The 15,535-nt window shown below is 52.4% G+C and overlaps 2 protein-coding genes across 4 annotated transcripts in view; one reads left to right on the plus strand and one right to left on the minus strand.

Annotated features, from left to right (window-relative positions):
- Positions 1–12,464, plus strand: part of SDCCAG8 (SHH signaling and ciliogenesis regulator SDCCAG8) — a 282,359-nt gene extending 269,895 nt beyond the window's left edge. The window contains exons 17-18 of one of the 2 annotated variants that reach the window (XM_013003961.3): positions 1,336–1,462; positions 12,123–12,464. In XM_013003961.3, coding sequence (XP_012859415.3) covers positions 1,336–1,462; positions 12,123–12,152 — 157 coding nt within the window. In that variant the 3' untranslated portion in view covers positions 12,153–12,464. Of the gene's footprint in view, positions 1–1,335; positions 1,463–2,924; positions 3,003–12,122 lie in introns of those variants that run through there. The other variant, XM_045298104.1, reaches the window with a different exon arrangement.
- Positions 2,094–15,535, minus strand: part of AKT3 (AKT serine/threonine kinase 3) — a 322,148-nt gene continuing 308,706 nt past the window's right edge. The window contains exon 14 of one of the 2 annotated variants that reach the window (XR_006680827.1): positions 2,094–2,107. Coding sequence is in view for 1 of the 2 variants with exons in the window: in XM_045298105.1 (XP_045154040.1) it covers positions 13,404–13,441 (38 nt within the window). In the remaining variant the exon portion in view is untranslated. Of the gene's footprint in view, positions 2,108–12,098; positions 13,442–15,535 lie in introns of those variants that run through there. The other variant, XM_045298105.1, reaches the window with a different exon arrangement.

Below are 15,535 nucleotides of genomic sequence, written 5' to 3' on the forward strand. Positions count from 1 at the left end.
GGTGCCAGGGATTCCTGGTGGTTTGTTGGAAGTTGCCCTGCTGGCTCGGCTTGGCTCATGCAAGGGAAAAGTGGGAGAAGGTGGGACAGGGCAGGGACACAGCTTATGCAGAAGAGGGGGCGCGGGGAGAGGGGGTTGGCTGAGGCTGAAGGAAGGGCTGTCTGCTGTGGCCGCTGGCAGAGACTCCATCCAGCAGCACAGTTGCAAAGGGTCCTGGCAATGCAGACGGTCCGACTTCTTTCTGGACGAGTCTGCGGAGAGCGTGACCACAGTGCTAGAACGTGCTAGCATCTCCCCAAGCAGTTGTTCCAGCTCCCATGTGTGCTGAAGCCAGCTTGCTCCCACCTGGAGCTCTCCTCAGTAGCCTTGCAAAGATCTGGGTGTGGGGCACCCAGTCAGGGACTCTGTCCTCAGATAAAGTAAAGCCCCTGACTGGGTGCCGTGCATGTGACTGGAGTTTGAAACGCCAGCTCGCTTCCCGGGACCGCTTGTACTCACAGACAGGCGTGAAGAAGGGGACAGGACCAATGTTTCACTTCCTTTCCAGCGCAGTCTGAGCAATTGCTCGACTACATTTCATCCCCGTCTGCCCGTATCCACGTGTGCTCCTGGTCCCCAGACGCTGTCTGTGGACCAAGGAGGAGAATAGTCGAGGGAATTAGCAAGTCTGGAGAGGAGAGCCTGTCTGCAGACTGGCAAATTTAGGATCTTTGAAGACATCTGGTCAGAGACGCTGCGTGCGTGTGTGCTGGGCTGGGTGATTAATAATGGAAAGCCCTGACTTGAGAGCTTCCCTTCCATCCTCCCTCTCCCGATCCCCCCGCCTGGCTGCTCAGCCGCACCCTGGAGGCGTGCAAACCCTCCTGTGACCTCCGCCTGTGAACTGTAGGTGTTGGCTTTTCTTCTCCTTACCCAGCATATGCAGGCACTCTGGTGGTGCCGTGGGTTAAGCACCAGACTGGCTGCTAACCGCAGAGCCAGCCTTTCCAACCAGCCAGCTGCTCCATGGGAGAAAGACCAGGCATGCCTGGGACACCCTAAGGAGCAGTTCCTCTGGGACCCATCGGACCCAGTGAGTCAGAATCCCCACGGCGGCAGTGGGTGCTATGGCTTCCTGGCACAGGTGCTCTTGGATAACTCCTTGAGAATCTGCGAGAGTCCCCCTGGGCTGGAGACCCAACCCAGCACCTCAGGGCCATGCTGGGCTTCCAGCCGACCACACGCTGGAATCACGGTTCGAATGCACACAGCAGTGGCGGGTGTTCACAGGACCTCTAAGGGGGTGGGCATCCTGTGACACACCCCACTCTCATTCTGCGGTGGGTTTTTCTCCAGGCTGATGCAGCTGGACCAGCACAGCCAGGGGACCGCCCAGCAGCTGGTGCAGCTCCTCCACAGACAGAACCAGCTGCTCCTGGAGAGACAGAGCCTGGCCGAAGAGGTGGAGCACCTGCAAGCTCAGGTAGGCATGACTGCGACAGGCCGCCGGCCCACCAGAAGGCCCAGGGCATCTGCAGCTGGATCGTTTCACATTCTCCCTTTCTGAATAGATGAATCTCCAGAATAGAAGCGCATGCCCAGCGATCAACCACGCTGTTCTTCTGATAAGCGGGGAGAGGTCTGGAGACTGCGGGACACAGTGGGCAAAGGCACTTGAAAGGGCACTGGAGTCAGGGACAACCACCGGCCGCTGTAGTGGTCGAGCTGTGGTGGGGCTGTGTGGGGCTGGAAGGCTGAAAATGCAGTGTTTCCCATCCCAGCAGGGCCTCTCATGCCAGCCAGGTTTCTCCAGAGCTTCCAGGAAGCCTGGCCTGACCACCTCCTCCCAAAGGTCAGTCAGCGAAAACCCCTGGATCTCAGCAGAGGGCAGTTTGATAGCACACAGGAAGATGAGGCTCCTAAGGTGGAAGGCCCTCAGAACACCCCTTGGCTGCTGCTGTGAGCACCATTCCAGCCCTAGCTCACCCCCGCAGCCCCCCTATTGCTGAAGGACGCGTGCACGCTCCCACCTTCCTCGCCTGCTCTGACACCAACCGTTCGCTGCTTCTGGGAGGCTGTACTTCCGTGATGGGCTCAGTGCTTGGTTGCAGTGGACACACACACACAGCTCACAATGCTCCCAGTGACGAGGGGAGTTCACAGGTTCTCGGTGGCCTCCACCGCTTCAGAGATCTTGGGGTGCTCTCTCAAATGGCCTTGGCTTGTCCTGTGTCCCTGGTGACTCAGGTCCTGAGGAGTGGCTTTGGGGGAGGGTGCTTTGTGTTGTAGCCAACTGTACCCCCAAGGAACACGAAGGATGGTGTCTAAAGTCGCCCCCTCCAGGAAAGCAGTTTTAAAGACCCCCCACGGGAACAGAGGCTGTGACCTGGTGTGCTCCCCACCTTAATTGGGTAGCGGAGAATTCCCTCCCCAGAGGGGGCACAGCCACAGGCACGGGTTCAGAATTGTAAGGCGACACAAGGGGAGTGACGGCTGGAAGGGCCCTAGTCGCTGCCTCCGTCTCCGCGGCAAGAGTAGACTCGGGCTGGCCTGGTTTGAGCCTGTGTAACACGTATGCAATGATGTAACATGTATGTAACTGTGGCAAGGAACAGCAAGATGGAGCTAGGGAGGGAGAAGAGGCCAGGCTAATGAGCCAGCATGTGCAGGCCACCCTGAAGAAGGGTGCTTGGGGTGAGGGGTGGGGAGGAGGCAGGCCTTGAACTGCCCTTGAACGAGGTATGGAGGAAAGCAGTGTTTTCAAGAGGGAGACACTGTGGATGGGGCGCAGGCTGAATCCTGTCCTCAGCTAGCTGGCTCTTATCGGCCTGCTTCTTCGAGTGCTAGCAGAGCTCCGTGACGTGTGCTATGTGTGTGGCACTCAGATGTTAGCTCTTTCCCGTTGAACAAGCTGCCAGGGTCCCATGATTGTCTCTATTTTACAGATAAGTAAGCTATGTGCACAGTAACCAGGGAGCCTGGGTCTGCCTCCCCAGGTCACCAGGGACAAAGTAAGAAAGAAGGCGTTCAGGTGAGTTTAGAGCATGGCATGGGACCTTTTTATGCCGTGCCTACGCCTGTCAGGGAGGCTGTGCTTTTCCCCCCAGCAAGAAATGTATGAGGATATTGTGGGTCTCCGGGCTGGCCAGGGTGTTGGTCTTTAATTAGGATTGCATCTGGGCGCTCTTGAGTGCACACCTGGCGTCCTGCAGGAAGTGCTGGTTATCGTGAATGAAGAACTCTGGGGATCAAAGTGACGAGAAATTGTCGTGTTCGCCTTTCAAAATGACCACCTAACTACTAGGTTATTGGGCAACTTCGAAATACTGACTCCTCCTACCCAGCTGATCAAATCCTCCGTCACACAGGGGGATCTGCGCACCCAGGACTGAAGGAGGAGGGGAGTGGGTTGGCTTGGGCTCTGTCCCCCAGGTGGTTCTGAAACTACCCTCAGAAAAATGTACAGTGCATGGGGCCCCAAGTCTGCACCACAGGCCACCTCCCCCTCCCCACCCCCACCCCCATCATCTGCGCCCTTGAGAATGGCTCTTCCTCACACACACCTAGACAGCCTCCAATTTTAACTAACTCCTCCAAAACTGCTGGAGGACACCCGTGTTTGAGAACCCCGGAGGGGCAGGGCGTGATGCCGGGCTATCATGGTGGTGAGATCCTTACGCCCTTCTAAGCCTCTGTTTCCCACACCAGCACAGTGGGAAGTCTACAGGGTCCTCCCAGCCTAACTCCAAGGGACACTGGTGGTGTTAAAAGAGCGTCACTCTGCGGTGGGTGCCGGTGCTGGGCAGGCCTCCTGCGCCCCTTCAGCTGAAGTGCTGCTAGGCTGGTGGCCCTCCCCTCTCTTCTAAGGGGCCGCAGGGAAGCCCAGCGCATGGACGCATGGACAAAGGCCCACTCCGCCGTCCGTCCACCACACCCTGAGCACACGGCGGCCTCCCCTCGTTCAGTGTGGGGTTTCCATTTACCTCCCCGTCTGCCCACCGCACAACACAGCACACGGGCCATCAATACTGAGAAACCTTCTCCAGGGCTTGAAAAATCTGATGATTGCCAAATGAATGGGGACATTTTCACAAAATGCATGAAAAAAATGTCTGAAGAAAAGCTAGCAAGTCTTTCTTCCCTCGCCTGAAGCACCAGAAGCGATGTGACCATCCTGTGCTATCTGATACTGGCCCATCTGGCTCCTCTCTCAAGGGACCTTCAGATCCAAATAGTACATTTGGAGTTAGTTTAATATGAAGATGACAAAAGAAATTTGGTCGAGAACATGCTGGTTTTCTGCAGCAAGCACTCATGTTCAAATGGGAGGCGGGGCCAGGCCTGCAGGCAGCGCTCCCTGCTGAACACCCACCCCCACAGCCCGCGCTTTCCGCTTCCAGGGCTGCCTCTGTTGGGGCCTAGCCTCACCTGCCGGGCGGCTTTAGTATTCCAAATTGTTTCTACTTTAATTCCGACACACGAGCAGGACATGCCTGGCATGTCCTAAGTATGGCCCCGTGGAAATTTTGGCCATGAGAATTCCCACTTTGCCCTTCAGCACCACTGCTGGGTGGTGAACCAGCCTGTGGGCTGACAATGGGCAGGGCTTGGCCATTAACCACCAAGTTCAGGGCTTGTGCTTTGGTTTGGTCTTACCTTAGGACTGAATAAAAACAATGGATTTAATTTTTTTTTAATTTTAATAAATTTTACTGGGGGCTTTACAGTTCTTATAACAATCCACACACCGATTGCATCAAGCATATTTGTACATATGTTGCCATCATCATTTCCAAAACCTTTGCTACTTGAGCCCTTGGTATCAGCTCCTTTTTCCCCTTCTCTCTCTCACCCTCCCACCCTCATGAATCCTAGATAATTTATATATATGTATTTTAAATCTTTGATTGGGGGCTTGTACAATTCTTATCACAATCCATACATACATCCATTGTGTCAAGCACATATGTATATTTGTTGCCCTCATCAATCTCAAAACATTTGCTTTCTACTTTAGCCATTAATATCGGCTGCTCGTTTTCCCCCTCCCTCCCCACTCCCCACTCCCTCATGATCCCTTCATAATTCACAAATTATTATTGTCTTGGATAATTTATATTTTACACCATCCTCTGTCTCCCTTCACCCACGTTTCTGTTGTTCGTCCCCCTGGAGGCGGTGAGGTGGGGTTGTACGTCGATCATTGCGATCGGTTCCCCCTTTCACCCTCTTCTCCCTCCCACCTTCCCCCTACCCTCATGGTATCGCTACTCTCATTATTGGTCCTGAGGGGTTTATCTGTCCTGGATTCTGTGTGTCGAGCTCTTATCTGTACCAGTGTACATGCTCCCGGCTAGCCGGATTTGTAAGGTAGAACTGGGGTCATGATAGTGGCTCAACCCTTCCGTGTGACCCTTCTGTGAGGGGATGCCCAGTTGTCTACCGATGGGCTTTGGGTATCCCTCTGACCTCCCTCGTTCACATCGAAATGGTTGTTCTGGGTCTTTAATGCCTGATACCCGATCCCGTCAACACCTCGTTCAACACCTTATGATCACACCGGCTGGTGTGCTTCTTCCATGTGGGCTTTGTGGCTTCCCTGCTAGATGGCCGCTTGTTTAGTTTCAAGCCTTTAAGACCCCAGATGCAATAGCTTGTGATAGCCGGGCAATGATGGCTTCCTTAATCTTCTGCCTCACTCTGGTGGATAAAGAAACTTCCAGAAAGTAGCTTTCATGACCGCATGTAATGGCTATTCGTGTCCTCGGAGGAGAAACAGAGATGTTAACATAGGAATTTAACTCTGCCCCAAACACACCCCCCTGCAGCCCCTATTCAGTCCCGGTGTCTTCTGACAGGCAGTCTCCCCTCCGCCTTTTGTGCGAGGGCTGTCCGCTGTGCTTGAGACACTCCCCTCTTCTGAGGGGCTGAGGGTGGGGCGGGGCTGGTGAGGAACTTTGGTCCCAGTGGAGGTTGGGCCAGGCCTGACAGCTGGGAGGAGGGTCAGGGGCTGTGACCCAGAGCCTGGAGGTCTGAACCTCTGGCAGAAGCGGGGAGCGAAGGGGGAGGCTGGCGTCTGGGAGAGGGGATTGCCGAGGAGATCTGCCACTGAGAGGGTTCTCTTGCTCATCGGATGACTCTATTTGTGGACACGAGCATTTGGTCATGAACATGGTTTCCACGGTTTCCCTCGTCTAGGGCCCTCATGCGAAGCAGGCTGCCTGGCTCGGTTGGCTACGTTCAGCCAGGGAGTGAGCCCCTGTCAGCCCCTCCGTGTGAGACTCCTACAGTTCAGAAACCGTCTGCAGTTGACTTAGCAATGGTTCCTCAGCTGGACCTGGGACTTTTAAGTGTTCTTGGCAGTGAATTTCCTTCTAATTTGATTTAAACTTGTGCGTGGATCCAGCCTCCATATGTGATTATATTCAAGATTGTCGACATTATCTCATTACTCCCAAAGACTCAGAGAATAGAGCTGAAAACAAGCACTGGGAGCAGAGAGCCAGATGGCGCTCCAGGGCGGCAAGGCCGCTGGGCGGCCGGAGCAGCTGGAGGAAGGAGGCAGCCCCAGGAAGGTGGCTGGGCGGGGTCCCTGAGCGCTCAGGGCCTGTAGGGGCGTGCTCGTGCGGCCAAGCTGGCTGGGACGTGCAGGAGTTTGCGCCCTCTGCTGCGGTCCTTCCCAGAGCCCTGGGTTCTTGGCCCAGCCAACTCGGGAGTTTCCCCAAAGTTAACTACCTGCAAGACAGATGGTGCTTGAATAGAACAGCAAATATACTGAATTAAAAAAAAATTTTTTTGAAAAGCCTCCTCTTGAACCAAGAATTTTTGGAAAGAGTTCTAAATAGATGAAAACAAACAATTTGATTTCAACCAAATTGTTGTTTTTTTGTTTTTATCCTGATTTTCACCCGAATTGTCAGTCTCAAAAATAAACACTGATACATTCCCAGAAAATATTTTTCAAATAAAAACTGACTCTGTTAAAGTTTGCCCTGATTCTTTCAAAACTGTGTATAAGACACTGTCAACCAAAGTGACTTGCATATTTTTTAAATACACTTGAACATATGCAGCTGAAATGTCATTAACTCCCTGCTGCCTGTGAGCTTCTACAGAATGACACAAGACCCCTGGAACTGCATTTCTACCTGACCCTCAGAGGGACTGCCTCGTGCCACCTCCCGCAGCACTCGGCTGCACTTGTTGTTGTTTTTGTTTTCAGCTGAGGGCTCTGTGCGTAATCTTGAAAAGCACACAGGGTTTCACTCCAGCCAAACTTGCTCTTTAACAGTTCATCTTGTCCAAGAGTGAATAACTTCAGAATAAGAATCGTGAAAGAAAATACATTGAATCCCACAATGCTAAAGGTACATTTGCTCCACTTATTGCTTCCCAAGGCAGACATTACATTTTGCTATATAAATTCACAATCAGGATTTTAAAGGGAGCTAAATATTTTAATCCAATTAGACAAGTGAACAAAACACTGAATATTACATGTACTGTAGATAAGTGGTTCTTGCCTTTAAAAGACTGTAATTCCGTCACATTACAACCCCAAATGTCAATGTTGTCTTTATTTTTTAACACTTTCAAACACAAGGCAGCCAGAGGCTCCCCTCTCTGCTGTTGGTGACACTGTCTGTCCTTTGGGAATTCTTAAACCCTATTTGCCATGGTAACATGATCCATCTAAAACACAGACACCTGCCCATGTGCCGAGGACGCTCTCGTGACTCTAGCAGGCTGGAGGATGACAAAGTTGGGTTCCCACGAGTTGTGGAAGGAACCCGAGGCTGGGGGCGCTCCGGGAGAGGAGAAGGGCGCAAACCGCAGGCCCCGGGCCGGCTTGCCTTGCCTTCTGAGGTGGCGAGGCTGCCGCCTGCTCAGGGGAGAGCCCCCTGCCTGTTGAAATGCTGTTTTACCAAGAGGCCTCCTTCTCCCACTTCTTGCCTGCAAGGACGCCTCCTCCCCGGGCCTGCCTTCCCATCCCCCTGCTTCAAGGGTGGTGCGCTCACAAGGAGCCCATGGCAGCCCAGCCAGGCCCCGGGCCCAGCGACCCTGGCTTTGAACTCTGCGCAGACCTGCCATTGTCAGCGGCCCGTCTGGCTGTTAGAGGGAAGAATGAATTGCTGGTGGGAGTGGGTGACCTTGCCATGAACTCCTGTCCCGCTTTGCAGCTGGCAATAGCCAGGTTCCCAGAAAGCCGCAAAGGCTACCCTGAGTCAGGGTGGGCAGGGCGCTCTGCAGGCGTGTCTGTCTGTCCCTGGTGCTGGGCGGGAGAGAGGCCGCACTACGCCCTGAGCAGCCCACCAGCTGGGGCCCAGGGCCTGCGTGGGAAGTCTGCCTCCTCACGGAACTGTCCGCAGTGAAGGCCACATTTACACAGGCCCATAGGAGGATTGGTTGGTGACTTCCGAGTGGAACAGAGCAGTGACCCCTAGTAGTACCCACTTGGCTTGCTTCTCCAGGTTTGACGCCTGCTTAATTCCGCAGACGGCAAGCGTGGCAGCTTAGACACACTTTCATGTCTGGTCAGAGCACGCGTTAGCAGTCCAGACCCGGAGGTCAGGTTGCCTGAATATAAAACTCAGCTCGCTACCAATCCAGGTGTAGTCTGCAGCTTCCATATCGCAGTTTCTGCAAAGTCAACAAATTGATACTAGAACCAGGCAATCTTTTTATGGAAAGGCACCCCCTCTTCTCCCCCAATTTAGCCCGAGCCCAGGATCATGAAGCGAACATGATCGGTACCAAGATGACTGTAAGGCTGTTGTAGATGAATAAGATCTTTCTTGAATAGTTAGAAAAATATGGCCCACTGCAATGAGGTGAATACAGTTGGATAGGGAAGCAAATTTCTTCTAGAGAAATTCCATAGGCCACAGGCTCTGATAGAGGTTGGATGATGGGACAAGTATCCTGGGGGGGGGGGCGGCGGGAGGCACAAAGCGCAGTATGGACTGGAGCAGGCATCCTCAAACTAAGGTCTGGGGGCCACATGCGGCCCGCCGAGGATATTTATCCAGCCCGCTGGGTGTTTTTGCCCCGTTTGTTTTTTTACTTCAAAATAAGATATGTGCAGTGTGCATAGGAATTTGTTCATAGTTTTTTTTTTAAACTATAGTGCGGCCCTCCAACGGGTCTGAGGGACAGTGAACTGGCCCCCTGTTTAGAAAGTTTGAGGACCCCTGGTCTGGAGCCTGCCCTTGGTAAGGAGGGTGGCAGGTTGGTGCAGGTCAGTGGCCCTGGCGCCCACCATGGAGGCGGCAGCCTGAGAGAGAAGATACCGTGGCTCGGTCACCTCAGGGCAAGACTTGGGAGTGCCCCACATGGAGGGAGGCTTGGGGAGGGCCTCTGTATGTTCTAGTTACAAGGAGCTATTTATTGCTGGAGGAACAAGGGACAAGACCACTTGGAAAACCTGGCACATGTGCCCCTGAGCAAGGCAGCGAGCAAGACGGGCCCCTGACTATGTCCCTGAGTAGCACAGCCAGCTAAGTGCTCGATGACCACCTGACAGGTTGGTCGTTGAAATCCACCCAGAGGTCCTTCAAAGAAAGGCCTGGCGGACTGCTTCGAAAAATTCACAGCCTTGCGAACCGGATGGGGCAACTCTCCACACATAGTAGGGTTGTCATTGGATGAAGCCCCTCGTTGACACTGGGTTACTTTGTCTGAGAAAGCAAGGAGGGAGGGGAGATAGTGCATTCGGAGGAGCTGCTAAGTGGCCCCATGGAGCTGCACCAAGCAGAGAAAGCAAGGGCCAGGCCTGAGGCTGCAAGCTCGCAGGGGTGGGGCGGCAGGGGTGGGGCCGTGCCTTTCAGCCCGGTTGGGGAACAAAGCAGAAGAAAAGGCTCAGCCCCCAGCGCCGTTGCCTGGGGAACCAATTCAGGTCACCAGAGCAACTCATTTTTTAAACTCCGAATTTAAAGTCAAAGTTTAGAAATAAATTAGACACAAAAGTCCAAGTTTGGGGAGGGGTAGCCCTGGCCCTGTTCGGAATTAAATGAGAACAAAGAAATGGGTCAGCAACAGTGGCTTGCCGATGGGCAGAGCTTGTCTCGTCTGTGGACAGTACTGCAGCAGAGCAGCTGCCAGGGCGCCCACCAGTCTCGTTGTGATCTGAGAACACCAGACAACTGCAGATGCGGCCACTCCCAAGGGGGCCACGGCCAGAGCCCGGGGGACACGCGGAAGGATGGAGGGATGGGGCCAAGCACGCACCGTGCAGTTCAACTGGCTGTAGGGGCCTGCACGTCCTCGTCACTCCTGTTGAGCAAGGGAGCCCGCTGAGTGTGTCTGGAGCATCGGGCACATCCCTAAGACGGAACGGCAGATCCCTTCTGAGCTGCCAGATGTTGGTAGTGACCCGCAAGTCCATCATCTCTGGGCAGGCCGTATGACCAGAGGGGACGGCAGGAGCATGGTCCTTACAAGAGACTCAGCAAGCGGAGGGAGACACTACTTTAGAAAACAGTGACATACCTGGGCAACTTGTTCTGTCACGTAGTGACTGAAGGCTTACTCACCGGCCAGGGGAAGGGCAGGCCCTGGAGGGGAACCAGCACCCCCCACAGCAAGGGTGAATGCCTGGGAACCCGAGGGAGAGCGCGCAAACGCTGCCTGGGTGCAGGGAGAATTTCCTGGGTTGGCCCGCGCATTCCCGTGGAGGGCCCTAGGGCTGTCGCTCCCCCGTGATGCCCAGGGGGGGCCTGGCTGCAGCAGCGCCCAGGAGCCGGCAGGGAATGGACTGGATGATGACTGGGGAGCCCTGCAGCCCAGGGGCGTGATGAAGGCTCACTATAGGAAATGTACACACACACACACACACACACACACACCACATCCCCCAAACTACTTCTATGAGGGGGCTTCAGAGTCTGTTGGGAAATGGAACTGAAAAAAGATCATGGAATTTTCCCGAGTTTTGAAGCCCCTTCGTACTTCGGGTCTTCAGAACTGTACTGTGTCTGGGCGTGAGGATGTCTGCCCAAAGTTTAAATGTTTCTTTTCAATGTTGTGTTTATACTTAACCTAGCTGTATCCAAAAGACCCTTGGGTTTGTCAGGTGGGACAGACTGACTGGCTCTCTAGAGCACCAGATACTGCACCGCTGCCAACTGTCCCAGGGCAGGGTCAGCTGAGATGGAGTGGCCACTATCAGCTCTGGGGGGAGCCTGTGTTTGATGGTAAAATTGAGTTGTTGGCCCTCTCTGGACTGGCTGTTCCCCCGGGGATAAAGGGCCACAGGGTAGGAGTACCGGGCAGGGTGGACATCCCGTGGCTGGTGAGGAAGGGTCCTGACAACAGCAGCCTCGTGTGGGCGCTCAGGTAGAAGGTTTGGGGTCAAGATCACTTGAGTTGCCTCCTCCCCTCCCACGGGGCCTTTGAAGGCACTCAGCGACTGTTTGGTGAAACAGAACTAGTTCTCATGGCTGCTGGTCCAACTTGGGTCATGTCAAAACCAGTCTGCATAGGCCCCTAAGCAGAGGTCAGTAGTAGAGTTGACTGCTTCCCTAAATAAAGATCATCCCTCCCCACAGCCCAATTTTTATAAGCTAGTTTTGGAACATAACTAAGACGATGAACACCAAATTCCCTCTTCCAGCAAACAGGTTTTTGCATTAAAATGCCTTTTATATATGCTACACCCAATTGTTTGCCGCTTCCATGGCCTCACCAGGGCTCTCCTCGAAGCCCCAGGCCCACACCCTGTTTTTGTGCTGCCTTCCCTGCTGTGTGGCTGCAACAATGTCCAGTAACGAGAGCCGGGCCCACAGGAGCCTCTCCAATGCTAGACAGAGAGGAGACAGCCGGCTGGCCATATCCTAAAACCAGACTGTCCTTATCAAAAGGCCTACAAGTGCCTGAAAGTTGTTTGCAGATTTAAACCACTGAAACAAAATTATGAACATCATATGAATAGGTGGCAAAGGCTTAGCTTGATCTGTGGTCAAGATAAGGCTCAAGAATTGTATACAGTTGCTTCCATGTGTCCAGTTTTTAGCAACAGAAATGTTTTCTCCAAAACCTGTTCTCACAAGAGGGGTACAGGTCTGTAAATGAGAAGACACGTCACTCTGAAGAACGGGATATATTTAAACTCATTCTTTATTATCTTTTTTTTTTTTTTTTCCCAGTTGCCCAGCATGCCACAATCTGACTGCTGAGCTGGATGAAACAGAGTGAAACCAGTGATTTACAGAGATATTTACAGTCATCTCCTTTAACACGCCGCCCCTCACCATGCCGTCTAGTGCCGTGCCGCCTCACACCACGGTGGCACAGGCGCCCTGTGGTCTCCGAGGGCCGCCTGAACTATGGACAGAAAGGCTGGAGCAGAAGCTTGCTATTCAATGAGGACAGCTACCTCCCTGTGCATGTTTTCAAAAATTCTGCAGGTAATTATACATTTAAAACCTGCTCATTTATATGCTGTTACACATATGAATTCCAATAAATACATTTTTTAAAGACTTGAATTATAATGTCTTCTTTTTTACCTTGTAGTGATGAACAGAACACAACAAAAAGGCACATAGTTTAATTAGGCCCAGGTGTACTGAAGCACATAGCAACCTTGTTTGTCTAGATGAATAATTTCTCTTATAAAAGGATCTGCAGAAATCTGGACCGCATGAGGCAGATGGTCTAGGTGTTGCAGTGCCCCCTTCTCCACACCTGGGCGGTCAGTCCCGCCTCTCGCGCCCAGGGCCTCACCCACCCCCAGCGTCTTTCTCCAGTCTTCCTCCATTTGCTGCACCGTCTCACAGAACTTGTCCCGTACTTTGTAAGTGGGTTCTTAGGGACGTACCAGTACAGCTTGGGCTCAGGAAATGGCTCTGAATTAAGAGGAACAACCTGGGACACAGTTCTTGAGCAGGACAGCTTATCTCCCTCTGCTGCTGGACCAGCTCAGGGTCCTCTCAGGCAAGTGTTACAAGCCTGCTTCATGGTCAGCAAGCCCCACCACAGTTCTCTGCCATTGCACACGGCTCGTGCTGTCTTCTGTGTTACGGCTCCATGCACACACCCCCTTTCCGCATCTCCTCTTTAAGCCTAGCGGATGGCAACACTAACCCCTTGTTAGCGTCCCACACCCCTTACTGGCATAGTCCCACCACCCAAAGGGTCCCAGGCACTTTTGTTTGCATTAGCTGCAAACTGTCTAGCCCTCTGGGTGGGCCATACGCAACTTACTGGCCGAGTCCCACTCGATCTTTGGATGGGAATCACAGACTGCTTTTTATGCTTGAACTGGGGATCTCCCTTCAACTTTGCCACGACCCATACGATTCTGGTGTTCTTTACGATCCTCCCTGGACATGCGCAGTAAAGAGACACCGGGAGCACTAGACATCCTCTGCTCCATTCTCGAAAGAAGAGTAGGGAAAACAGAAAGCATCATTGGCCTTGTGGTATCAGTTTTCTTCTTCAATATGCAGTATTTGAGAAGAGCCTAAAAATATGTACATTAAGAAATCAGAAAGTTTAACCTAACAGTATATTGAATTTCTGTACAAAGATCAATACTTTAGCTTAAAATAGTATTTCTACTGTACATAGGTAAGCCTGCAAATGCTTTGAAGTAATAAAAATGGGACCCCGAAAATGTCGTGTTGTCTTTGAGAATGATAATAAAATGCTAACGGCAGGACCACTGTTGGGACATGTCATTCACTGCTGGCGGTTTTCCCCGCCATCATCATCATCATCACTGGTAGTACTTTTCTGACACGGATCTGACGTTGCGTGAGCTCAGTGTCCCCTCTCAAACCCACATGGCTCGGGCGCCTTGGGAGGCGGTGGCACGACGAACACAGAGCCCCTGAGTCGCTGGAGCGTGGGAAAGCGTCCAATTCAGAAGTTCTGTACTTCATCAAATGTGCTAGACAGAGAGACTGCCACATAAGATACGATAATTGTCCCTAAATCTGCTTTAGGAACACCGTGAATAAATCACACAATCTTTTAAAAATAGCACCTTTAAAGAATTATGGAGGTCACTGTAATTTAGCCGCCTGGAACTGTCCACCCGAGTGGTTCTGAGAAAAGACCGTGCGAAGAGTGCCCTCAGCCCTGGCAGCCCCGCAGGCGTGTGGGCACGCACGACACCCCTGGAGGACTCTGGTCCCAGAAGCCATTCCTCCGTCTGCCTTAGTCAAGGAGTGAAGCCAAGTGTCTAAAATAGTAGGTTACACTGGTCTCTGAGGTAAAACAGAAAAAGGCCCCTTCCAAAGGGATTCCAGGTCAGTGAGATTGTAGTTCACTCAAGCTACCTCTCCTCCCCATGTCCAAGTCTGTGCATTTGCCAGAAGTTTTACATGTGCTCTGGGGAAAGAAGGGTGCAGAGCAGTGCACTATCAGGAAGGTGTCAGCGGATGAGCCAGCTATACTCCCCAAGAATTCTAGTCCCCAAACCACTTGCTGTGAGGCTTATTAGGGTGTCAGCAAACCTGCCTCTGCCCTTCCTAGCGCCGTCGATCTGTCTGGAAGCAGCCTCTGCCACGGCTGGTCTCGCTGCACCGGTGCCACCACAGGGAAGGAAGGAAACCACCCGGTGTGTTTTAGACCACAAGGAATGTACGCGTGTTCCTATCACATTTTACAGAGGGTAGGTTATTGCCAGGTGGGGCTATTCAAAACTTTTCTTTTCCTGAGCTTACAGACCACGTCCAACAACAATAAACAGAGAAGTAGCAGATTGACATAGTGCTTTATTTCAGCTGTCTGTACGAAGGAAAATAATGTGCATCCCTCTCATATACGTGTAAAAATACTAAGGATGTACAGTGTACAAAAACAGTGTCTTGTAGTTATTTCACATCCTTGTGGGTCATATACTTAAGGAAATAAAACAGTTTGAGTCTGACCAACAGTAATACAGTTTTTCTTGGGTTTAAAGTTGCGTTTGCTTAAAACCCTTAACCAGATGACTAGATCTTGCCTGGATCTAAGGAAAGAACTAGCAAGGTCGAGAAATGTCACAAACTATAAAGCTACAGAGAGGTAATCACTTACCAATTGAGAGGTTTTCTTTTTCTTTAAATAAATATTTTACATTTCATGCTTGCCTGTAATGCACTACCAGGATCGAGAGAAGGAAGTTCTACTGTCGACAGTACAAACAGGAGCAGCAAAGTGTGGACGCTGAGGTGTCAGAGACCCTGCAGCTCGTAAGGAAGGACCTACGGTTGTACCCCAGGACAAGCAAGTGGCCCTGCGAGAAGTCAGCTGAAGAGGCCGCAATCGGGCATGGGCAGTGGCAAACAATACTGGAGTAACAGTGTGCAGTCAGGGTAGAAAGCAAAGCTGTGAACAGCCCTGCTGGAGACCGAAGCAGAAAACGGCCAGGTTCTCCCCGATGGCCGTGTGACGAGGGGCGGACTGAAGGAAGGTGGGACAAGCTGGAGTCCACAGAACGATCCCAGGCTTCAGGCCTCTCCACCTGCCAGAACCCCCACTACAGCTCCGGGCCATTGTGCGGGACTTCCAGAAGTCCCTGCTCCACGCATTCTCATTGTTTCCATTTTCCTCCACACCAGCTGCTGAG

The sequence above is a fragment of the Echinops telfairi genome, unplaced genomic scaffold (assembly GCF_000313985.2).
Source record: "Echinops telfairi isolate 266 unplaced genomic scaffold, ASM31398v2 ScPeMD7_7424;HRSCAF=8462, whole genome shotgun sequence".
NCBI classification, from domain to species: Eukaryota; Metazoa; Chordata; class Mammalia; order Afrosoricida; family Tenrecidae; genus Echinops; species Echinops telfairi.